The 27,947-nt window shown below is 33.5% G+C and overlaps 1 protein-coding gene across 1 annotated transcript in view; it reads right to left on the bottom strand.

Annotated features, from left to right (window-relative positions):
- LOC108685653 (NGFI-A-binding protein homolog) overlaps positions 1-27,826 on the bottom strand; it is a 34,362-nt gene extending 6,536 nt beyond the window's left edge. Inside the window, exons 1-2 of the mRNA XM_018190546.1 lie at positions 27,773-27,826; positions 1,968-2,069 (exon numbers count right to left, since the gene is read on the bottom strand). Of these exons, the coding sequence (XP_018046035.1) occupies positions 1,968-2,016 (49 nt within the window). The 5' untranslated portion in view covers positions 2,017-2,069; positions 27,773-27,826. The remainder of the gene's footprint in view (positions 1-1,967; positions 2,070-27,772) is intronic.
- Between the last annotated feature and the right edge of the window lie 121 nt (positions 27,827-27,947).

The following is a 27,947-nucleotide window of genomic DNA, read 5'->3' as shown; positions in this document are numbered from 1 at the left end:
ATCGATCCAATTTTTTACTTCTTCATAAGACCGGAAGTGCTGGTCAGCCAGGCCGTGTGCCATTGATCGAAACAAGTGATAGTCAGAGGGAGCAACGTCTGGAGAATACGGCGGGTAGAACTTCTCATTTCAACGTTTCCAAGTATGTCTTGACCACTTTCGCAACATGTCGAGCATGCTGCAAAATCACTTTATCGTGTCTCTCGTTGTATTGCGGCCGTTTGTCTTTCAATGCTCGGCTCAAACGCATCAATTGCGTTCGATACCGATCGCCTGTGATTGTTTCAGTCGGTTTTAACAGTTCATAATACACTACGCCGAGCTGGTCCCACCAAATACAGAGCGTGACCTTGGAGCCGTGCATATTCGGTTTGGCCGTCGACGTGGAAGCATGGCCGAGAACTCCCCATGATTTTCTGTGCTTGGGATTATCGTAATGAACCCATTTTTCGTCCCCAGTCACAATGCGCTGCAGAAATCCCTTCCGTCTTTGCCTTTCAAGCAGCTGTTCACAAGCAAACAAACGCCGTTCAACATTTCTCGGCTCTTCAATTCGTACGGCACCCAATTTCCTTGCTTCTGAATCATTCTCATGGCTTTGAGGCGTTTTGAAATGGCTTGTTGAGTCACTCCCAATGATCATGCCAATTCTTCTTGATTTTAACACGAGTCTTGCTCAAGTAATGCCTCCAATTCTGCATCTTCGAAAACCTTCTCTCTACCACCGCTATGCCGGTCTTCAACGTCAAAATCACCGTTCTTGAAGCGTTGAAACCACTCACGACACGTTCTTTCACTAATAGCGGCCTTACCATAAGTATTTGAGAGCATTCGATGAGCCTCAGATTTCTTCAGAGCCGCAGATTTCTTCATATTGAAGCAAAAAATTAAAACCTCCCGCAAATGACGAGAATTTGGCTCGTAAATTGACATTTTCAATCGAGAATAACTTTATGATGCAGACACAAATCGACTAATGTTTCTATGGGGTTATGTTGACAGATGCCCAAGTTTATTGTATGATGTCTATGATTTATTTATTTCGACCACCACTTACCGCTAAAGCCTATAGGGAAACGGCGAAAGCAAAGTTGTACACCTAATATATATATATATATATAATCATATTCTTCAGTTCAAGTAAATTTCAACGAGTTGCAATAAAGAACGATTTTCTATTATTGTTAAAAAAAAAATTGATTCGAAATTAGCCAAAACATCAAAAAGTTCATGGGAAAAAAATACGTCAACAAATATTCTCAATTTTTAAAATAGTAAAAAACGCATCGAACGATCTTAATTTTTAAACAATCAATATTTTATGTCTACTGTTAGATTGATACAGCAGAAAACATATGCAACCTAATAAAATAAATACTCCAGCCAGAGATTTAATCAATAAGAGAATAAATTTTTAATTGTCTGAAAATCAATTATTTTTTGTAATAATATTTTATAATAACAATTTAATATCTTTTTTCTCTACAATCTCCACAAAAGATTGTTTAGAACTGTGCATTTATAGGGATTAGAATCTGCGAATAAAGATGTCTCCTAGATTGGAATATTTTCCCGGGATCTAGAAATACGTATTGTACCTGTATCAGATAATAAGATTAGAAACTGAGATTAAGATTGGATTGAAATTTAACGAATCAAAAGAAATAAAACAAATATTAAGTTAAATGAACTAATTTGTGTTGATCAAATTCCAATCCAATCTCAATCTTTAGTCTGAAACTGATATTACATATTGTCGTACAAAAATTTCAAGCCTTGATTGACTATATACAAATTTGAGAATCTTTCCTATAAACAATTATACTTTAAAATTTTTTCGTGCGACAAATATAATATTAGCCTGATACGAGTATTAAGATATTGGATTAAAATAGTTCCCTGGATCCAAAAGTGCACATTAAAATGTCTTTCAACGTACATAGATACATTTTCGTTTGTATATTTACCCATCTCGAGAAGTGTGTCGTAGTATCCCAGCAGGGAGGCACGCTGCATCACTCTGTACAGTTGCAGCTCGGCCTCGTTCTGCGGCACGGACGTCTGCACCACTGCAAATCGCACATCGTATTCGTTAAAGTGATTCATTAAGGGAAATTGTGCGGCCGCAATTAGCGATAAAGGATCGCTTCCAACCGATCAGCAATTTTTGGCTTTTTATTACAATAGTAATAATCAGCCACGGCAAACTGCCGTCTCTCTACTCTTTTCTTATCCGTCCATGATCTCGACAATCAATTACATCATAATTAGATAGATGCAAGGATCATTAATATTCCACAGATGATTGAATTGAGCCTAAAGCCATAATCATACCATAGATTTCCGGTTACGGTTTTACTAGTTGAGAATTTTATCTTAGCAATCACATTGCAGATGGTCCATATTCGCTGCATTGTAATTGGTTAAGATAGAACCAACAACCGGCAATCGTAATTAACATCTATTGTATGATTACAGCTTAAAGCCAAGCAAATATATCATTCATTACTTCATATATGCATCAAACGCGTGAGGATTTGATAACATTGCAATGTGATCCTGATTCGATTTCTTTATGATAACGCATATCTCGAAGTATAACATGAAGTAATACAAAATAAAAGTAGGGCATGAATACACCAGCGGAGAAGGGAGCCAAGAACCGTTACAATATTTTCGATATTTATTAATCACTATCCCTAGGATACATTTTTAACAAATAGATAAAAATGTTAGAAATGTTAGATGTGATTGCTAAGATAAAATTCTCAACTAGTAAAACCGTAACCGGAAACCTATGGTGTGATTATGGCTTTAGGCTCAATTCAATCATCTGTGGAATATTAATGATCCTTGCATCTATCTAATTATGATGTAATTGATTGTCGAGATCATGGACGGATAAGAAAAGAGTAGAGAGACGGCAGTTTGCCGTGGCTGATTATTACTATTGTAATAAAAAGCCAAAAATTGCTAATCGGTTGGAAGCGATCCTTTATCGCTAATTGCGGCCGCACAATTTCCTCTATTATTTAATTTTAAATAAGAGCCAAGATAAATTCGTTCGGAAATATGTCTATAAATATTATTTACAATTTTTATATCCATTTCCACCAACGTAGATTAACTTTCTCTTTCAACTTACTCTTCGTCTTTTTCTAATTCTAAAGATTAGAAAAAGAGTAAGTCGAACCGAGATTAAAGTTAATCTACGTTGATAGAAATGGCATTAAACGTTTAAATTAACATCAAATTATAATACCTTTTTAAAATGTTTAGTAGTATAAAAAAATTATTGAATTGCTTGTATTGATATTACTCTAATTCTGTTCATAATTGCATTTCATCGATCGAAAAAATTTTTGATTTGCAGAATGGAATATATAAATTCACTTTTTGTGAAATGATTAGGCACTAAGATCTGCTTCGAAAATACATATTTTTTTTTGCACTTTTATAAGATTATCATTATTGATACCATATGTTTAGGCAAATTAGGAATGAGATTAATTCTATTTTAGTCTATTAGCAAGCGCTATCCTCGTTTCGCGATTACCCGCGATCTTCGTTGTCTTCGCCGCCGTTCCGTTCCGGCACGATCGCGCGAGTTTGTCTCTTCGGATGACAAGCGAATGGACGCCAGAGTGTCCGACTAGTTTCTTGCAAATTTCGAGGAACTGCGAGAAAAAGCGGCGTGCACACACGTACCGCGTATAAATTAATACGGTGCCGCCGTTGGAGAGAAGGGAGAGTGAGAGGGAGAGAGAGAAGAGCGCAGGGTAAAACCGAAGAAAGAGGTCGTGGAGGTAAGAGAAAGATTGGAGAGGGAGAGAAAGAGAGAGAGGAAGAGAGAGGAGCCGGAAAAAAAACTGGCCGGCGGGTCTTATTACGAGCCTGGGTCCCGGTCTCACGCTCGTACATCGCGGCCTCTCGGGTCCGCGAATAAGTCCCCGCTGCCAACGACGGTCACGACGGGGACAACGACGGCGACGGCGGGGTGGCGACTCGTTCCGCGAGATTTTTCTAGCGCGAACTGCGACCTACGAAAAAAGGATCTACGTGGAAGAGCCGTGCCTTGGGTCAGCAGGATCCTCGGCGGAGCGATAGAAGGACAAATGAAGAGGGAAAGCCATGATATAAAAATACAAAGTGTTTCATTGCTTATAATGGCGGTCGAATATAATTTCGGTGTATGAATAAAAAATTTTTTATTGGTACATTTCTAATAGGGGGGTTCTATATTGACTTATAATATTTTGGGCTAATTTTCTGATTGGCCATCAATTGCGCATTTCTGGAGTGAAACATCATAGGAAAAGCATTCACCAAAGCATTGAGAGAGCATTTATGCAAGATAGTAAGCCTTTAAGAAATTAAATTTTAACTCCATAAAATAAAAAATAGAACAAATTAATGAAATTCCATATAAGTAAGCAAAGAATTCCATATTTGGTCAAAACGGGTGTCTAATTATATTTTTTGTGAATGTTTGCAATTTCCAATTCAAGCAACTATGTGTCAACGATAAAAATTCACACAAAAATATTATTAGGACTTGTTTTTATTAAATATGGTATTCTTTATTTATTTATTGAATTTTTCGATCGATTTTCATTTACTATTGTTTAACAAAGTTGTATATTAATTGTGTGCTCACTGAAATAAAAAAAACTAGTGGATCAGTTTTGTTTTTGAGATTGAAACTTATATCGATTGAATCATGATTCATTTATTATTGTAATATTTAAATTTGTACTATTATATTACAATTTATTTCTTGTCAAATAATTATTTATTTTAAATATTTCGATTCTTAATTGTGCTCTTTTTGATAAATCGCATAATCTTCCATTTTTTAATTAAAATTCTATTAAAATCTACTTGAAATTAAATGAAAGGGGATATTTTGTGATTTATTTATTTATTTGAAGCATAATCTGTCAAAAAAGTGTTTTATTCGCTGAATACTCGAAAACTGTTAGCCCGACATTTTGACGAGAAGAAAGTAGATCAAAGGGACTCGGAGTAAATCTTGTAAAAAGCATTCGTCAGTTTTAGGTCAAAATAATATTTTTCGTTATTCTGTTATATTTTTCATCTGTTTTTATATTTCTGAATAATTCTCATTGTAACAAAAATATGTATGTTGTGCATGGCAAGGCCAAATATCAGTTCACGAATCTTGCATTTTCGCGAATAAGCCAGCTCGGCCAGCAAAATTCCCGTATAGGCCGCCAGTACACGAACTCCACCCCATAGTTTTTGCATCAATTCTCGCTTTTACGCTTCGCTCTCATTATTATTGCCGCCCGCCATTTATTTATATCGCCGTGGCTGACATCTTATTCACGTTTTCACGACTTTATTAATACCGCGTATATGTGATATACACGTTGTTGATCATCTAGCCGAGCCTGTCATCCGCGCGATAACACTTCGATCGAGCTTTTGTTAAAAAATAAAACCACGCGCAATCGTCCGCTCATCATTAACTTCACGCCGCATTAACTGAATTTATTAATAATTTTTCATCCTGCATTTTTATTGCATATATTTACTCGACCTAATTTGAAAATTGGATGAGGAACAATCTTCAAAATATTTACATTATACCCATATCAGATTAGGGATTGAAATTCAAATTAAATTTGAATCAAAAGAAAGAAAACTAATATTAAGTTTAATGAACTTTGCTTTAATTATCCGTACAACAGAAAAACTTGTAGCAACATTGCTGCAACATTTCAACGTTGCAATACAATGTTGCAGAAACTTTGCGAAGACTTCTTTTTTGCAATATTACTTCAGCAATGTTGTAGCAATATTTTTAAAATATTTCCATTAGCAAGAGACACAAATTGAGAGTTATCCTTGTTCAAAAATCAATAAGAAACAAAGACAAGAATGATTCTTGTGTTGCTCACTGTGTTGCTTTATGCCTCTGCTAGAAAAGTTCACTTTGAGTGTTAAGACTTGTATATATTGATTTATGTATAACCCAATAAAGTAAGGACCTGGACATAATGGAAGAATAGAAATTAATGATTACATTTACACGACACATTTAATCGGATTTATCATAACATCTGTAGTTATGAAATTGACTAATCTCATAACTATATTCTTCTGAAAAATGGAATGACTGGTTAGTTTCTAACTACGAATATTATTAAACCCAATTAATGTCCATTTCTATCAATATAGATTAATTTTAATCTCAGTTCAACTTAACTTCGTCTTTTTCTAGTTCTAAAGATTAGAATTTAATATATAATAATTAAGCTCATGGATTAGTGGAAATGGACATAAGTAAAAAAAGTAGTCAATGTCTATAATTTATAGACATAAAACAATTAGAAGTAAGGATTAAATATATTGCACAATGGACACAATAATAAGTTATAAGACATATAGGTCGTGTTCCGATATGCACAGCCAGTATTGAAATTTATAGTTCACGTTACTGTAGATTTTCAGTACTGGCAGTGTATATCAGAACACGCATAAAATATAAAGATATAATTAATTATGAAGTCATATTTTATTTGTATTCATTGTATGTTACATTTAATTCCTTCTAATTTTTTTATATTTAAATTTACATAGTACAAAATCTTATAAATATTGCAGTAACGTTGTAATATTACAGCAATGTTGCTGCGTTTTTATAATGTTTCTGCAATAATACTGCAACTATCCCTCACTGTGCACAAAACCTATTATAATATTGGATATATATTGTAATATTGCTGCGCAATTACGTATCAAGATTTTTAAAACGGACATTTTTACGTTGCTGAAATATTGCAGCAATATTTCACAGTATTTTTGCAATGTTGCAATCTTGCAATGAAATATTTTTGCAATGTTGCAATATTTCTGTGCTGTATGGGTAGTTAAATTCAATCTCAATTTTTAATAGTACAAGCATTTATACTATTTCAATCGATCCTGTCTTTCGAGAGATTTAAACATTACAATGTAAATAAATTTTAATTATTTACAAAAATATATATTAAAATTAAAAATATATATTATGAATTATTCATCCATTAATCAAATCTGTTTAAATTTACTGAAACTCTAGCCCTAATTTAAGCAATATATATTTTCTCGCTTGGAAAGAACTCCGCATAACCACTTTTTAGGGTTTTTAGCCTTGAAAATTAAAATTGACTTAAAATGTAGTCAAAAACTATAACATACTACAGTTTCAGTCAATTTCACGGAGGATCGAAAATCTATGATTTTGTGCGGAATGTTTTATGTTCGCAAAATTAATCGCTAGATTTTTCAGGATTCAAGTCTCATTTTGCCACGTTTGTCCTTGGTCCTTTAAGCTAGAAATCATCATTGATTGTCGTTCGAGTCGCACAGCTCACCCAGTATACCTGTGACCGACAGAACGGTGGCGCGGCTCTAGGCCGGGCTCTCGCGGCGCATTTACATAACGACTTTTTTGGCTTGGGGTGGCTCGTTTTTGTCAGCCGGGAACGCGAACGCAGCCCGGAGGCGGAGAGACGCGTTGCGACGGCGAGAAAAACCTGATCCCACCGCGGCAGTACCCCCGAAGGCTCGCACGGCTACCCGGGTTCCCGTCGTCGTCATCGTCGTCGTCATCGTCATCATTGTCGTCAATCCGCGCGTTCTTTATGGACAACGGTGTGCGATCGGTCCAGTACTTTTTGAAAGAAAAAAAAAGTGGTCATAAAGGGATGAGTGGGTACGACAAGTTTGGAGATAGATGTCATTCGGATAAATTTTTTGCCCATCATTCATTTATCATTCAATAAAATTTCGTTCGTATTATTATCGTATATCTAATAAAATTTTATTTTATTTTATTTTATTTTATTTTATTTTATTGCAACACACTGATAAAGAATATAACATAACAGATAATATCTATGATAAAGAATATAATATAACAGATAAATACATAGATATTATGGAATATGATAGTATAATCCTATAATCCTACGCAGTAGCTTACAAATGATTTAGGCGTTAGCAGAACTGCTGTTATAAGGCTATTATTCTATCTATTAATATAAAGAAGAAAACACAAAAGTTAATTATAACGAACCGGAGAAAATCTACTTGTCGTATTAATTTGAATTGCGTCCAACTGGCGTTCTCCAACTACTGCGAAGAACTGGACGTCCATGTCGATTGGCTTTAATCTTGATTTGATTTGCTTTTAACTTTTTTGATCTATAATACATTGGTGGGAACGAATAGTCATATAAATTAAAGTTATTTTAGAAGTTTCAGTTCGATGCTTGAAAATATAATTTATTCTTAATGATATATCTAATTAATTTCGAAAAAATAGTTTCAGTCTTTTATACGCTTGATAAATAATATAATAATGTTAACCCTCCATTTCTTTCTGTAATTATATTTTTATTCCCTCCGTACAATCTGAATCTTTTTTGTCCAGTCCAAGTTTTCTTTATCGTTCTAGGTTTTAAAAAAAATTCAAAATTAAAGTTTTGAACATTCTCTGTTACAGTACCTAATAATTTTTTAAATGTTAAAGTTCTTTTATTTAATAAAAATTTATTTAATAAAAATTGAAATTTGAATAAAAATAAGGATGTATTTAAAAGAAATTGCATTTTTGCCAAAAAAATCTAAATTGCAGATAAAGGGTTAATATTCGATCTAGTAAATATAATGCGATAATTTCTTGATTTGTTGTATAGTCTCGAAAAAATTATAAGATAAATCATAATTCATTATTTTTTTAAACAAAATATCAAAATGAGGTCAGAATTTCGTTAATTTTAGTCAGATAGCATACGTTAAATAAATACTCGAAACGTCTTCACGATAATGAAAAAAGAGAAACATGAATCGGATGCGAATTCCGAAACCAGAGAATTCCCGCAAGGCCCAAACACCGGAATCGCCGATTATGCCGACAGCTCCGGGATTACCATTGTTTTCTATCCTTGGATATGTTTTACAATCATTGTGCCGAGAATTAACCCGGGACTTGATGCCACCGGGAATGGAGAAAAACGACAAGGCGCGCGGCATGATTCGCGAAGGAGAACCAGATTAGACGCGGCCGCCGAAAAAGAAACGGCGGTGCACTAAATCAAAAGCGAATCTTCTAACTCCGATGTAATGCCCATATCACACTATATTCAAGCTACAAATACTTTGAAGCACTCTTTGAGTGCTCAATTTGTAAAATTCTTTCTTCTGATTAGTCAACAAACCATTTACAGTGATAGTAGTCTAGATCTATAAAGAAGCCATAAGCCGTAAAATTTTAAGAAATTAATCAATCATAGTTGAATATGAGAAAAATAATTGACTGTGATTGGATAATTCCTTATGGCTTTACGGTTTAAAAACCTCTTAAAACAAAGTTAAGAACTTAGACTTATGTAGCTCGCAGGAAGTTAATGCTCGTATTACACTAACGATTGAAGATTGCGTTCGCATTTGCGTCTCTTGATCAATCAAAAAAAAAGCTATTAGACATCAAGTTTCTTTTTTGATGGATCAAGAAATGCAAACGCGAAAACAATCCAATCACTAATATAATACAGGCAATCATAGGGTGCGATCTTAATCACTTAACATTGCAAATGCTTCGTTGATCAATTAAAAAAAAGATTTTAAAAACTGACCAATCAAAGAGCTTCAAAATATTTACAGCAGATTACAGTAGATTATAGTAGTAACACCCTATGACAGCTCACACTAGCGATTGGAGGTTGTGTTCACGTTTACATCTCTTGATCAATCAGAAAGGAATTGCTGACAACTTCTTTTCAAATTAGAACCTTACGTAAAATAAATTGCATCTATAGTTCGCGATAATATACATAAAAAAAAATCATTTCAATTGTACCTTCCCTATATAATTGTAATATTGAGAAACGAGTTAGAAGAGGAATCACATTGTGGATGTCGCTTATCTTAGGAAGAAGAAAACAAAGTTTCGGACCGCGTTAAATGTAAAAGAAAAGCCGTCCCCTCTCGTCCTCGATCTCGCGGAACAAGAGAAATTTCGCAAGAAACAAAGACGGAGTTTTTTTTGCGGAGTTATGCCGACGCGAATATTCTTGTATCGTTCTAAACTTCTGGATAGTTTAATAGAGAAAGATTAATCACAAGTGTAGATGGCGAGAAAAAGACTATAAGAAGAAAGATCAATATTAATTACACACTTTAATGAATAAAATTAAAATTATATCAGCTAGAATATGCGAATAAGCCAATAAACTTAAAATGTTAATTTTGCAAACGTCAGTGATCGATGCGGTTGTCCTAAATAGAATTACCGGAAAAGATCTGTTTAGCTAACCGATGAAATGAAAGAAAAGTACTTCCCGCGGGAGAGAATGTCGTCAGACAGATTATCCTCTTTTCGCGCGAATTCGACTCGCAATTGCGAAGAAGATTCCTAATAAGGAAATCATCGTGATGATATCCTGTGGCGAGAGAGTCGAATTGTCGCTACAGGAATCAAATGACAACGGATGATTGCGGATGGAGAATCGAGACGGAGACTTAGTTCCGAACAAAAGATTCCAAATGAAATCAAACTGCGATCGGAATGTTCGAAGTGGAAATGGAAAGAAATAGAAAACTTTGAATATATTGACTGTTGAAAAAGGCTCTGGCTTGATCTATGAATCAATATAACATTCTGGTACTTTGGATCTTAATTGGAGAGATCGGAAAGCCATCCAGGAGAAGACTGTCACTGTATAATTAAGAAATTTTGTTGTCACTTTTATATCAACATATATTTTAATTAATTATATATAATTATTTAATTATATACTTAATTATCAAATATTTATTTTTAAAACTCATAATAAAATTGTTATCTTTCCCTCGAAAAATAGAATTGAACAATTAGCATCCATCTATACATTGTCAGCTATTTTCTAAATTTTTTGAAGTGGAATCTTACTTTAAAGAGTGAAAATTGAGTTAATATCTTGATAAAGAGTGGCTCAAGTGGCTTTTCATTCGTTAAGAGAGATTTTATTTTTCAGAGTGATATTTACTTAAAAGTTTTAGAAAGTATGTAAGTAGAATTAACTCGTATTTTACAGTCAACATTTAATCCAAAAAGTTGAACAATTCTAGAATTCGAGCAAGAAGCTTGAGTTATTTTAAAATCGGAAGATTAATCAAGTTCGACATAATTTTTCTGTGTTTGTATTATTTTGGGCAACGTAAATGTGCCATCTTATTGTTGGTTTATCATAGAAATGTGCGACATAAGAAGTCTTTTTCACATAAGAAGTATTTACGGCGAGAATCAATTTAAAAATCGAATTCGCCGAAATCCGCTGGTTTCTATCGATTGTCTAGTGCCACGAATAATAGATTGCTATATCAAGGTCGTGATAGATGACAGCAATTGTGAAAGAGAAAGATAGAAAAGTAGAACGTCGCTGTACCGTGTCGATTTCGTCACGAGCGACTATCATTTTTATTACATCTCCCGTCGACAAGAAGACGCAATGCTCGTGGCAGACAGTGCCAGAGGCGCAAAATAATCGTATCCTTTTTGCATCGTATCCAATGCGAGAAGTTATCAAGGGCTAATGATCCTCTGGGGATCGACTTCAATTAATGGCGATGCAATCGCGATGGTAGATACAATGAGATAATATCGGGCAATATTCGATGATAATATTATTTCACAATGTAATAAAAATTCAAATCCTCTCTCTAATCCTTACTACGAAAATCAAATTAATGCAAACGTCAAATCTTTTCGAATAAAATAGATACATATATTCACACATAGTGGCTGTGTTTCAAAATTCACTGCCAGTACTGAAAATGTATAGTATACGTAACGTAAATTGTAGATTTTCAGCGCTGTCAATGAATTTTGGAATCAGCCATAATAAGTTTACCTAAACTAAATAAAATTTAAATAAAAATAAAATAATATAATATAATTATCGAGCTCTTTGTATTTGTATGACCTTCTAGAGGTCTCTGACTTAGAGTTCGTATTTATGCAAAGAAATCATCATTAACTGTGATTAAAAGAGTCAATGAAATGTAGTTGTGAAAGCATCAAGAAATTTTTTTTAAGATAAAAAGATTTTGTTCGTGTGCAAAATCGACAAACGTTGGCGAACATCGACGAACAAAAATTCTAGTTTGTAACATTTCACATTACGGTTTGGAAATCTCGAGGGACTTGCGGAAACCTCAACGGTCTCGTCGTGCCAAAGGTCAGGAAATCTCGCGGCGCCGTCGATGACCGCGCGAAATTATTTCGTCCTGGGTAGAATGGCGCCGTTTCACGACGAAATCGATCATCGATCTGACTCACACGAGAGTTGGATAAATGTGCGAATAAAGTTTTATTCGTAGATAAAAATAATCGTTGTTCATTTTAAGTAAAAACTTATTTGTGCACTAAATGAATATGATATATGTATATTTTTTACACTCGAAAAAGTTTTATTCGTTTTAGTCAGATTATCGATATGAATAATCTCCATATCAACATCGATCCTCTTTGTATCAGATGTTTAGAATAATTATAAATATATTTTTATTTTGATTAATGCTGCTTGCTAATGACAGAATCTCTGCACTGAAAAAAGTCTCTGGAAAAGTGATTGCATTGATTGGAATTTTAATAGATGAGTAAATCAAAAGTTTTTTTAATCTATTAAATTCTAATCGAGATAATCAGATGTCCAATTATGATGATCAGAATTCTGATTGATATGATTAGAATATGTTGGTTCGTCCGTTCTCAATTAGAAATTTTTCTCAATATGTAATCTTTGTTGTCAAATAAAATAAACGCGAATATAAGAATAGTGAAGATACATAAGGAATAATGTGGAACTATAGGGTAAAGTACAAAGTTACAATGAAACATTTAGTCAATACTTAGCCAACGCTACGACTGTCAATCTGGTACTAGGCCATCATTGGCAAATGATTGTCTGACAGTCAAAGTTTTGTTAGTCAGTATCATTGACTGGGTCAGCTAGCCGGATCCAAATTATCATCCAGTACTTAACCAGTATTGAGCCAGTAATTTGCCAATATTGCGCCAGTATCTGAACTATGGCAGCCAGAACTGGCCCAGTACTGGACAGAGTGTAATACCTTATATGGGTAACAATCAAATCAAATTTTACTCACATACCGAAAAATTTCATCCTGATTATAAAAAATGTCTAGTACTTCGAACTCTTAATGACAATATCGATATCATCATATTATCATTGCACAGGTATTATATATGATAAAAAAAGGTATGCAACAACAATATAATAATACCAATTTATCGACAAAAGCTAAGAATCGGGGTACAACTCACCGAGGACTCCGAAAAAGCGTACTTGCTTCGTTCTGAGGGCACCGCGGAATACCGAGATGGACTTGGAGTTTACGAACAAGGAAAATGAAAATAATGGAGCGGAAAGGGGAAAAGAAGGAATTATGTGAAAGAAAAGGGCGATGAGTGGGTGGGAAGGAGGAAGAAAGGAGGCAAAAGGTCAGACTCATACGTAGAATAAACGGGGGCGGGTTACAGGCGGTCCGGATCACGGATGATGGAACCAAGAAGGTTCGTCGGAGTGACGAAAGACGGAGAGCGAGGGGGAGGAGGGGGAAGTTAGTGTGGTGCACGTTCTTTGTCCGATACTTCACGGAGAACGGACGCTCCTCTCCACTGCCTCTGGTCGCGCAAAAACGAGTCTAGTTTCTTAGGAGCGCGTACTCCCCCCCCCCCCCCCTCTCTCTCTCTCTCTCTCTCTCTCTCTCTCTGCCTCACTCTGCTCTTCTCTCCTCAGTGCGATCTGGCGCGGCGCGGCGCGACGGCGGTTAGTATTTCGCTTTTTGCCGGCATTGTAATCAAGGAAGGGTTAGGTGAGTTTTTGTCGCCCCGCCGCGCGCCATCCCTTCGTCCCTCTTTCTCTCCTTCATGGACAAAACACCGGGCAGATGGACTGACTCGCCGTTCGAATCTTTCCCTCCTTCCCTTCTCATATCCTTCGCATTTCTCTACGGCACTGTTCCTCGGCCTTGTTCTCCTTATCCTTCGCGTCCTTTTACCCCGCTTCGCCACAGCAATGCAGCCCCCAAACATGCCTGGCTTTCCTTTTTATACCTTATGCCACTTTGCACCACCGCGCCTGTCGTTTGCCTCCCATCCTTGTCTTTCTTTTCCTCTTGTCTTTCTTTTCCTCTCTCTATCTCTTGTGTTTCTCATAGTATGTGTCTGTTCGATTTTCTAATTTCTTCTCTCTTTCTCTCTTTCTCTTTCTCTCTCTCTCTCTCTCTCTCTCTCTCTCTCTCTCTCTCTCTCTCTCTCTCTTGGCTTCCTCATCGCTTCATCAAGCCGCGCCAAAAATCCCCTCAGGACTATCTACAAACTAACTATCTCACCTCTTGAAAGAGTGTGTGAGAAAAAGTGGGTTTTTGCTCGATCAACGAGAAACGGGGAAATGCCAAAATGATAAAGGAAGCATAGATATGAGAAAAGACATAAAATTAGAGATAATAATATGGATTACAAACAAATTAGAAACATAGATTATAAATTACCAATTAGAAGAATTAAGATATGTTTTTGACCAAAAAGTTCTCAATTTTTAATTATTCTAAAAAAGACATAATATTATAAAAAGAATACGCTGATATATATTCTTTGAATGAGTATTTTCTGAAAAGCAAAACGATTCAAATAAAAGAATTCAATTTTCTCAATAAAAACATACAGAAATTCAAAATAAATATTATCTTTAGTAAATCGAAAAATAAAAATGGGTTAAAAGATGAATAAAATAAATAAACGTACAATAACGGTTAAATATACAAACAAGATTCATCATCTTGTTTTTCAGAAAGATTTCTTTCCTAGTTGGGAGTATTAAATGGTCTTCGAATGGAGGTCGTTTAAAATCGTCATTGGTATTGGTCGGGTAAGTAATCTTAAGTCCCAAGGGTGCAGCCCATATTCCAACCCCTCGATGAGGGGTTTAAGCCCTACCTTATGTCGCAGTTCTCTATTCAGCGACTGGTCGAATTATTATAAGGGTATAATTCGCGCCATTTTAAGGACACTGTCGTGATCATATGTATTAATATACATATAATGATCATATATATTAATTCTAAAATTAATTTAAATGTTCTATATTCAATCTCACACACACGCACGCACGCACGCACGCACGCACGCACGCATGCAAAGTGTTAATTTAATTATTTTAATAAAATTAAGAAAATATAAGGATCAAATATATTTTATAATACATAATGCTGAAGAAATATAACTTTTCACGAATATCAATCCAATTAATTATATCATAATTCAATGTTCGTTTTGCAAAATACAGAAATTTATAAAGTAATAAATATTAAAAGTTACATTAAGCGCGTTTAAAATTATTAAGGTTGCTAGTGATAAAAGAAACATCTATTATAATATGAGAATTTAAAATATTTGCAATTTTTTTTATAATAAATATAAGTGTCTTAAGCTTTTTTTACTTAAATTACATCGCTGTATTCTCTTCTCCTTCTTAAATATAATTTTATTCATACTATTTTTCAATCGATCTATGTAAGTCATCAAACACTATAAATTTGTAATTTCCACGTATAATTTTTATCGACTTTAACGCATGTAAACGCATGCAAAACGACACTCTATCTCTCTGAATGATAATATATATATATATAAGATAAAAAAAATAAAGAAATTTGAAAACTGAAAAATATCGCAAGAAGCCTGTAAAAAATTATAAATTATATTCTTCATAGTACGAATATAAATTTCAAAATATCTCAGTAAAATTGTCAGCGTTGGAGCTTTTATTCCTCACAAATATCATCGCGTTTATCTAATAAACTAGATTTTTCTCAGCACTTAAAAGACTGAATCAATACAATCAATAATTATTATGGAATTTGGCGAAATCTATCATATGTTTCGAAATATATTGCTACCTGATTTTTAATTAATTATAATCGACTAATAACTATACTGAAAAAAATTCATGTAATTTTACATGGAAATTACATGTTTATGACTGCAAAATTATCTAAATATGATTTATTGGAAATTTACAATTTCTTCATATTTAGAATGATGATTTATTGGAAATTTCCAATCATATTTAGGTAATTTTCCAGTTATAAACATGTAATTTCCATGTAAAATTACATAAATTTTTTTCAGTGTGAGATGTAACTTTATTATCAACTTTTATAAATATTTTAAATTATTTTATAATTATTTATAAATATACATTAACAGGCACTTCATAATTTATTTGTCAAAACTGTAATAATTCTTATTTTTGTTAAATAATATCTTTTTGACAATATTAATCCAATTACATTTCTACTATTATCCATTTTTATCCATTTTTATTTAAAAAAAATCAATTTTAAGCAATTTTAATTGCTTAAAATTTTTTTTATATAAACTAATCTGTTGGAAAGAAATAATATATTGTTTTAAATTATATCACATTTCACTCTACAGTTTCATAGGCACAAATGAAATTTGTTTAGATAAAAATGTTATTGAGAGAGTGTAAAAAACTGGTTTCCCACAGACCTCTTTTGAATAAATGATTTTTTTTCTTTTACGGAAGACCCTTTTTTGACCTCGTAGAAATGAAAGGGTTAGTCGCGGAACTGAGGGGTTTCTTTTTTCAGTGGACGAGCTCATCACCTGCGGGAACTAATCGACGTGTCCATTGTCATCGTTAATCTGTATCTACACCTGTAGTCAAGTAAGCGGCACAGAAGCCTCATCGTCATTCATCACGGTTCCTTCGAAAATTAAGTCAGAATATATGATCGGCAATCGATCACTAATCAAATTAAAAACATATATATCAAAACTTTCAACAGAAAATTAAATGAAATGAGTAAGATATAAGATATAATTTGATCAAAAAATAAATATAAATTAATATCGAGTTGAACATGATGTAATCTTCGATAATAATCGAGCATTGAACATTACATAATAATCTGGTAATAAAAATATAATTTCTACAATGAAGATTTATTGCACAATATTTTTACACAAATGGCGCAAGCGGGTTCCTCCTACCGCTACCGAGATAGTAGCGGTGTCACCTGGAGGAAGTGACTGATCGTGGGATACTCGAGAAAGATATCGTCCTTCATCCCGACGAGCGAACGTAATGTCTTCGCGTGTAACTCATGCAGATCGAACGGCCCCGAAGATAGAATGGAGAAAAAGTTGCCCCCATCGCAGTCGTCGCCGTCGCCGTCGCCGTCGCGAGGGCCCCCACGGCGGCAAAAAAGCCGAAAGAACGTTCTCCACGGGGGCAAAAACTCGCTGGGAATGGAGCGGAGAAGAGGCAGCCAGCGCGCCGGAATTCCTCCCGAGATCTCTACTGTTTTTTTTTTTCTCTCTCTCTCTCTCTCTCTCTCTCTCTCTCTCTCTCTTTTTCTTCCATAGCCGGTTTTCCTTTTTTTCTTTTCGTATTCGCTCGCTATCTCGCAGTAAGGGACGATGATATGCATATGCGTTGAGCATATGCATATCATCGTCCCTTACTGGATGGAAAGACAACGACAGAGAAAGAGAGAGAGAGAGTGTGAGAGAGAGAGAGAAAGAAAAAGCCCGCGGGGTCATCGGATGGACCCCGAAAACGGATACGGACAGGCGCGGGCGCATCCAAGCATCGCGCTACCGGATTATCGCTTAGAACAAAAAAATGCAGACAAACGGGGAAGCTCGTCGCCCTTTGTCCGCCGATAGGGTGTGTGGAGCTGAGACCCGCAAGCCTTTTAATTTATTCGCGCGCCTCGGCGCACTCCTATGGGAACACAAGCGGATCCAAGAAATGAAAAAAGAAACGAGACCAGTAAGGCGATGGGAAGAATAAGAGATGGTTTTATCTATCATTAGCATACGCGAGACAATTGTGAATTTCATACTCGTTATTGAATTATCGATTGAAATTCAAGATGTCGGGATTAATTAAATGATCTGTCTTTTATTATTCTTGTTGATATTCGCAAATAAAAAAAAATATATATATATATACGATTCATAAATGTATAAATCACATAAAACTATTTTTTAAAATAGGAACATTTATTAAAATTGAAAGTTATTCACTGATTAGCTTGATCGTCTTCTCTGCCTTTCTCTGTCTTTCTATTTTCATTATTAATCCTCTGTCTAGTATTTTTACCTCCGTTTAATCCAAGGGGATTGAAAAATTTAGTTTTATCAATTAGAATACAGTTTCAGATAAGTACACAGTAGACATGATTTTGCTAAAGTATCTATCTAAAAATTTAGATAAATATAGACTTAAGAATATAATTTTATTTACCACCGAAATAGTATGTAGGTAATCTTAATAAATATATTTATAATTCAATCACGATGAGCAATGAAAAAGTTTTAATATTCTAGCAACCAGTTTGAGCATCTTACAAGGATTTCGCTCCCGATTCATCGATCAAACAGAAAAAGCTCAAAATGTTATAAGTCAACATACAGTCGGTTGTTAGAAATTTATTATTAATAAGAAATTTGCCCTAAATTTATATATTTAACCGCCATTATACACAATGAAAAACACCTTATATTCTTATAATAATATAATTCTCACAACATGTACATATTATTTTGACAATTATTTTGACGGTTCAACAAAATTATTTTCAGATTTTTATCCAGCTAAATTTTTAAATGTCTCAGCACACACACACATACACACACACGCGCGCGCGCGCGCGCACGCACACAAGTCCATTCTTTCCATACTCGTTTAGCAGATAAAGTCTCTGCCGAAAGGATGAGCAAACCTCGCGGCTCTCACCATGGTCGGTCAGCAGCAAGATGTACAAACGGAGCGTACTGTTCTCTCGTCTTTGTACTAAAGAGCACATCTGATGCGAACCCATTCATATGGGTTGCTCGAATTAGGCGTTTATTCGAGTGCAGCCACCCACCGGTCGTACCCGAACACGGTGATCGTATTCAGATTAGGCTCGACGGAGAACTCTTTTTGATTCCGAATCGCGAACGGTCGTCCACCAGGCATGAATGTACACAAACCCTGAAACGATTCGATCGGGAGGAAAACCTGAGATAAAAGCAGCTGCGGTTTCCCTCCTTCCCCTCGATTGCGTAAAGAGCACACTATTGCATGTCACACAAACAACTTCGTGTAGAATCATTAAAACTAGATAACGCGTCCTGGAATGATTTTATCGTAATAATGAATAAATTCGTTGCCATTTGAAATGATACAGTAAAATGTCTAATTGCGTATACCTCAATTATTTAAGCATCTCTTTTCTGTAGAGTAGCTCGATAAGAAAAACATGTCGATAATATCATTTAATTTCGGTGCTGATGGTAAATCTATTTTGTGCGTGTGTGAACCTATTTAATTATAAATCTCTTTCTCAGAAAAGTCAAACAATTCAATTTTTTTAATATTACAGCTACAAATTTCGATTTTATTCTTATAAAAATATATATTTAATTCATAATATGGCTATTATTAGACACCAAGATTTAGTCTCGACAGCATTTAGCGTTTCTTTACTTAATTAATTTAGTATTCATTCTTTTTTTTACATGTTATTTATATCATTTTAGTGCCTACAAATTAATTAATGCCTTTGAATAAATTAAATAGATCTTGCGGACGTCAGTAACTGTTTTATAGATTTTTATCTCCGAAGGGAAAAAGATAATCACCTTCTCGTGGTAAAGAATGCTCGATTATCCATTTTTATTTTTTCCTTATTGTATTTATTCCTTATTGTATTATTTCCTTATTGTATTTAATTATTTTTTATTTCTGGATGCAAAAAAATTGTTTCGAAGATAACCACATTATTTCAGATTTTTCCTGAATTGCATCTATACTTAATAATTTGTATAAATACAAAATATTAATACAATAATACCTGCTTTTAGGTAGCTATATAGTTAATAAGAATAGAGCGCGAGAAGAATAGAGTAATAAGAGATATACCGAGGAGTGATTACAAAATCGCCGGTACGCGGACGTATTAGGGCGAGACAGTTATTGTCCCGTGGACAAAACTGGCTGTAAAGCGGCAAATGATAAGGTGAAAATATTAATGACCGCCAAGCGAACGTCCATAATGAGCGTAATAATGCCCGACATGGCTCGATGTCGGGCTAAGCAGTCGGAAACTTTCTATCCGCATAAATAAAATACATGGCACCGAGCTCGATAACGAAGCCCTTTTCAGGGCGAATTATGATTTTATATTTCGTCAAAAACGTTTCATAATATCTGAGTAAAGTCTGATAATAAATTTCCTATTGAACTTTAATTATCTGACTTAACGCGTATGACTTAAGTCGTAAGTATCTCTATGTATATGTAGATTTATAACACACGCTCTTTTCTGATTTGATTTAAACTTTTGAGTATGTCTGCCAAGATTGTCATAAATTCCTTATTTTAAAAAATTCCTCATTTTAAATTCCATAATTTTTCTCTGATTTCCAAACAAAATTTCTTAATTTTCTTTAATAATATTTTCTTTTCAATAATATTTTGAAATTTTTTTGTATTTTTGTCCGGATTTGAAAATCGTCAAATATTTTGTTGAGAAAGCAATTTAACATATCAATGTTAATTACTATCAATGTTGTTGACTGCTTGCATTTAATTGTTCTATTGATAGTATTCCAAAACTGCATAGGTGTACTGTACGTGTATATATTAAATTTTAAAGCTAAGAATTTTAATTTTTCAGGAAATTTTGCAAAAAACCTGATTTCCCTAATCTCTAGTTTTGTGACAATCCTGATTCACACATATTTAGATAATAATGTATAGATAATTCTTAAGATGGTACTTTAGCAAATCGAGTTACCATAGAAATGTTTAATTTTTTTATATAATGAAATTGAAGTATCAAAATTGACGTGTCAAAATTCTAGATTAAATAGATTAATGATGAAATAGAGAGAGAAAAAAATGTTATAATGTAATCTTTCACGTATAACTTAGTAAAAGAAGCGTCTGCGAGCTTTATCTGTCATTAGCTGCACACAAATCTTACCACAGACTTTTCTAAAAAAAAAAACGATTATAATAGTTTAAAAAATTATGATTTTAATGATCACAAAAAAGTAATAAGTCAACGGCCATTCTGGAAAGATATTTATGTACATAAATTTGCATATAAATTTAACCTCGAAAAATAAACATAATTTCATCTTGTTTTCATTCGATGAAGATGCAGCTCTTGATTTATTATCGTATGTTCCATATTATTATATTAAGCTATACATGTAGTTTCAATATTTTATTCAAATTATGTAGATATTTGTAATTTTGGGTCCTGATAAGGTATCCCAAATTTTCAGAACTCTACTAAAGAATTAACTTAATATACTTAAGCATATACAAAAAGACAATTTTGCTGAAGTATCTAAAAATTTAATTACATATCGATTTCAAAATAATTTTATTGATTCAATCAAATTAATTATACATATATAAAGACATTTAATTAAACTAGTTGCTAAAATGTCAAAACTTCTTGCAACATTATTGTTCATGCTTGAAATTCCTATATAATATTTTGATATTCCAACAAAATATATCTAGCTAAATTTTGAGATACTTTAATAAAATTATTCTTTCCGTATATTTACAGAAAAAATAACGAGAGAATTTTTTATTTTTTTATTTATGATTACAAAAGGACATAAATAATAACTCTTTCGACACTATTAATAAAAAAATATTGATATTTCGTCTTGCAAATATAGCAGTATCGAAGATAAAATTTTTCGATATAAAAGATACAACGTAATTAAGAATATGTAGACGAGTTCTTGAACGCGATTAACCGCGCCGCGTTTGACTTTGTTCTTTTTCCCCTTTTTATAGGAATCCGCGTGCATCAACGGCGCAAATTTTCCGACGTTGTAATATGTAACGCGAAAGAGAAAGAGGAAGGGAATGCGAGCGAACATGCGAGACTCTCATGCCGAGCTCTCTCGCGTCCGACGCAAAAAAGCTACGCTCGCCAAGTTTTCTTAAGCGAGGGCACGAGCACACGGCAAACTTACCGCAAAAAAGCGAGAGCTTTTTCGCCGTGCATCAGCGCCAGCGCCGTCATCAATAGAGAGAGAAAGGGAAGACAGAGGGAGAGATAGACAGAGCCTCTTTTTATCCCGTGTAAAACGTATAATGTCGCCTATCAAACAGCCGCGTGGTAATAACGCGTGTGTTACGGTAACTTCGGTTCGTTTATAGTAACTTCAGTTGTATTCGAAAACTTTGTTTATCTAAAAAAAAAAAAAAAAAAAAAATTGTAACGAAAAGAATAACAATAATCCAACAATATAATTAAATGTTCATTATTTAAAAGAAATTATATACAATAAAATTAAAATAAAATTAAAATAAAATTAAAATTAAAAATATAAAATTATATGCAATAAAATTAAAATATAATTAATAATTTTAAATAATAAGAAAGAGATACGATAGGCCCTCTTTCGCAATGAACGGTTCTTTCTGTCGTAATTTCGCCTTTCGCAGAAATATCGCGAGGCAAAAGCGCTTTTTGCTCGTGTACATCGTCGCCGTCGTGGTGGTCAACGCGCTTACACGACCGCGCCGGCCGCTCGTAAGAAGTCAGCAAAAACGCAACGTGCAATAGTTGCACGCCGGCCAAGCCGGCGGAAGAAACGGCGTGGTTTTTGCTTGACGCGCCGTTTCTTGCTAACTCCGTGAGTCATACCGCATCTCGCGAACGGACAAAGCGCGGCAACGCACCCGAGAATGCCTGGCGATATGCTGGGAATGCGCGAGATATCGCTAGTGTCCAGAAAGAAACGAGAGAGTTCTTCGATATGGAAATATCCGTCGAAATATCAAAAGTGAATCGAGATTCATATTTATGTCAAAAGTACCCAATTATGTATCGAAAATGCTGTTAATTAATTAGTGCTTTCCAGCAAGAGACACAGTAATGCAGTGACAAGATTGCTACAAATTCCTGCAGGACCTAAAATTCTAACTTTTTCCTGATATTCAGACAAAATTTCACAATTTTCTCTGACTTTTAACAATATTTGGAAATTTTTGCATTTTTATGCTGATTTAGAAATCATTAATTGTTGAGAGAGCAATTTAACATCGTGATGTATAAATTACTATTTGCATTTGACTATTAAATTAAATTAATAGACTATTAAATTAATTGACTATTAAATTAAAATTAGTACTTCAAAACTGTATACCAAACTTCTTTAAAACCAAGAATTTTAAGTTTTTAGAAAATCTCTGATCTTTCCTTATTTTCTCGAATTTTACTTGATTTTCAATGGCAACTCTAAATAATCATTTCGTCTTTTGTTTAATATTGGTAAACAACAAGCATGTAATGATTCATTACGCTGAAAAAAAAATTTTTCACTTGACTAAATTAATTCATCTTTATTTCTTTCGATGAAGAATGTATATGTATTTAAGTAAAAAAATATATTATATTTGAATTAAATATACTAAGAAAAATGTTTAGCTGAAAATGGTCGAATTAGATGATTTTGATTATATCATATAAATCGGAATTCTGATTATCTCAACTAGAATTCTAGTCAGAAAATTCTAATCAGAAAATTCTAATCAGAAAATTTTGATTTGTTTATCTTCAACCAGAATTTCGATTAATCCAACCGGACATTTTTCTTAGTGTACACACGTTCTCCAACAAAAGAAATAAAAATAACTAAGTCAATTTAATGAATTTTTTTTCTCAGTACTATACTGTGTCTCTTATTATAAAATTACTCATTATTATAAAAAGCACTCAACATGTTTTATGAGGTAGCAATAAAAAAAATATCAAACACACATGGAAAAAACAATTTTGCTAAAATATCTAAAAATTTAGCTAGACATAGATCTAAAAGTAATTTTATTATATCATCAAAATAACTACGTAAAAAACTCAAGTGTAATGAACAATATTGCAAAAAAGCATTGCTCATTATGCTTGAGCATTTTAATATTCTGATAGAAAAATACTCGAAATAATCATTTTAAGTGTCCTACAATTACTTTAATAGCTTAACAAAATTATATTCAGATTTATATCTGACTAAATTTTTAGATATTTCAGCAAAATTTTTCTTTCCAGGTAATAGTCTCAATGCTCCAATGTCAATATCAATAATAAATCATTCTGCATGATATCAAATAATGATATCAATAAAAATATGTCCCGCAAATAAAATATTATGCCTCTCTCTTTCGTTGAAATATATCTCACGGGATAAAAATATTGTGTTTTTAATGAGTATGTTTTTGCTGTTTACTAATTATTTGCTTCACTTGCTCCCGCTTTGTCACGTTAATGTTGCTAGTAGAAACGGTAAACATTTCCCGCAAAAAAGCGTCCAGGGGCGTTACACAGCATCGTGTTGTAATATACTACTTCTAATCATAGCTTCCATATGAAATTATATTCCATTGGTTTTAATGATATCACGCGACACAATACAATTGCATCTTATTAAGGAGCTTCCTCTGCTACCGAAATCGTAACTCGATCATTCCGGTGAAGTAAATCTCCGACAAAACGGAGATGAAAATTTAGAAAATTACGAAGAAACAAATAACGACGACAAGAAGCTTCGCCTGACCGAAAAGAATTTTCGATACAAGCGACATATCGAACTCGGTCGAGTGCTTTTTGTCGCGATGCACCGAGTTGGGCACCAAGTAAAATACCCGAAGTAGACGAAGACGAGAGCTTGGCCGCGGTTCGTCGAGATAGAAAAAGAAAAATCCTGTTTTTCTGACGGGAGCTTTTTATCGTTGGCATGACTCATCCAGTTTCTCGACGAAAGAGGGAGAGAAAGAGACGCACGCGCACACACATATATACATACATATATACCCACACATAAAAGCGAGATGGCCCATGGTAGCTCCTCGGTCGAAACTTCTTCGCTTCGCCGGGAGGTAACTGCTGGCGATTACGTTTCTTGCGTAAACTCGCCGGCGAGAGAGCAGCGTTCGCTATCGAGATGCGAGTCGCGCGCGCGGTTTAGAAACGAGCTCACGAATATACGAGTGCGATAGCGGATCGATCTACAAGAAACGAGAAAATAAACTGGCCTTTGGCGAGAATCCCTCACGTCAAAATCCAATGGCCTCCTTGCTTTCCTCGATAAATGAACCGGTAAATGTTTCCTGTGCCTAATCCGATACTTTCTGGATTACAATATTACTAAATTTATTATTATTATTATTATTTTTAATACGGGCTTTCACACGTTTATATCAAAGGTTACATCACAAAGGATTACTAAAAAAAATTTAAACTTCTATATTTTTTTTTAAACTTTGGTGTTAGGATAATTACAGAATACTTGAAGCTATTGTCATGAAGAAGTGTAGGGATAAAATAAATTAGTACTTAAAGAATAGAATATCTCCAAATAAATTTAAGTAAAATGTAATCGAATTGACGCTTATTCAGTGAGCATCAATAATAATAAAATTAATAATTGATTATGATCACAGTTTATAATAAATAAATTTAATTACCACGTTATGATAGAATAATCATTAATTAAGAAAATAACAGAAATTAATTGCTGCGATAATTGATGTGATAAAATCCTTAAAGTCATTATTAATAACTTCATATTAAAGCATACAAAATATTTTGAAATAGATAAAAGATTTAAACAAGTATAGATATTTAAATAAATATAATACATTTTATATTATGCAGGTATTAGTATTGATAAAAATTAATATTGATAAAAATGATTTATAATCGTGAGAATTCAAACTAGTATTCTATTTATAAATTTATGTCGAAATATGGAAAACAATTTAAGAAACAAAAATAATATACACACATATAAAATATATATATAAAATACATCACGTGTATAAAAAAATGCATAGAATTATAATTATAAATTATAGAGATGCGTCGAATTTCTATCTTAGGAATTGAATTATTAGATCATCTAACTTGAGCCGCAAAGAAAATAATTATCGAGAATAACGTTTATATTTGCGATGCGCACGATCGAAAATTATGGGCTGGATGTAATTAACGAGCGATTTCATACCTATCGATTCGTATGAAATCGATCAGACACCCTGTTTCATTTCATAAATCGGCCGTAAATCCGTGCAAACGTATGCGTTACGCGTGTTCGCTATTTTTTCGCGAATGGTACCAATATTAAACAAGCTTTATTTCATCAATGAATCAGCTGATTGTAAAGCGCAGCAGGATAACCGGCTCTCTTTCGTCAGCTTTGGTAAAATATTGAAGCGAGAGAAGAGTAGTAGTTCTTTGGAGCATTGCGCTTTGTATCTGGAGCATGCAAAAAAATTAACGCATTTCTTACTGTATTTTAATCTGCGTATGTAAACCATATACTCCCTCGTGAACCGTTCAAGTTTATAGGGGCTTTAATGGGTAAATTTTACTCTTAAATTGATTCTTGACGGTTAAAGACATTAGCCGAAAGATTAACAGTGTTATTCGAACTGGAACTAATGCAGTAACGGGATAATATAAGCATTTATTAATTCCCGGAGATGAAAAAAATGTGAAAAGAAGACAGAAATAGAAATACAAGATACTTAGAAATGATTATACAGAGACAGATAAATTTTTGACCAAATAACTTTTGTACATAAAAACAGATGAAAAATATAATAAATGTGATTTATAAAATATTTAATATTTTTTTTCATTTAATTCAAAGATACATTTTATAAATTAAAAATCCAAAGTTTTTATATTACAATCCTCTTATCAATTGCTCGTTCAATCACTCGAAAATAAAAGTATATTAAATCTTTTAATATGAAACTACAGAATTATTTGATTTTTATTTATATAGTAAAATGTATCTTTAAAGACATTAGTTGCTTTTTGATTTACATTAAAATCCAGAGATAATTCTCATTTGTGACATTATTATGACTTCAACTGAGATTTTACATTCTACAATCTGCACAAACTCATATGCTTTACCGAGTCTTATTCACATTAAAAGTCAGATTATAAATCCATGTTGTTATATATGATTGACTAATATCAGCAAAAAAAGCAGCTTGGAAATTATTCTAAGATTCTTTACATGATTGGTCTATACACTTAGGCCGGTATTCAGTCGGATCTTATATTTAAGACCGTCTTAAGACATTACTTAAGAGTTTTGAAATAAAAACTGATTATGAATACCAGTGAGTCTTAGATCCAGTGAGGAAAACTAAAAATAAAACCAATCATATTAAAGAATTTTACAACAGTTACAAAGATGATCTTTTGTTGAACGTGTTCTTATCATCAAAGTAAGTAAGTAATGAGGTCATCATTATCTAAATATAAAATAATTACATAACTTTAGACTGTACTATTATTTATAAAAATGGAAAGCAACTAATATACCTATCTTTATTTTTCGCTTTAAATTACACGCAAAGATTTGAAAGGATGCGATATTAAAATTCAAATTCTTTCTCCCTGAATCGTCGAGTAATTAATTTAATTTCATTTAATTTAATTTATCGTGTATACACAAAAAATAATATTATAGTTAATATTTGCGTTGTGAATTTCAATTAATCGTATATAAAAAAAAGAATGTGTACAATACAAAAGTCTTTTCAGCGTTAAATTATAAAGTATGTAGATACATCTACAATTTTCGATTTCTGATCGCAAAGTAGACAGTTTTCAAACAACTTACATGTGCCGTTGACATTTCTGCTAAGTATCCTGGGCACAGCGGTGACCGGTACACCAGTCGGTTGCTGATGATTGCTGGAGGGGCTGGCAACGACGACGACTGGGTTCTGGGGGGTGCAGGATGCGGACGCGAGGGTCGCGGCGGCGGTGGAACTGCCGCCACCGCCGCCGCCGCC

The sequence above is a fragment of the Atta colombica genome, unplaced genomic scaffold (genome assembly GCF_001594045.1).
Source record: "Atta colombica isolate Treedump-2 unplaced genomic scaffold, Acol1.0 scaffold155, whole genome shotgun sequence".
Lineage (NCBI taxonomy): Eukaryota > Metazoa > Arthropoda > Insecta > Hymenoptera > Formicidae > Atta > Atta colombica.
The sequence above is the reverse complement of the archived record's forward strand: the minus strand, read 5'-3'. Positions and strand labels throughout refer to the sequence as shown.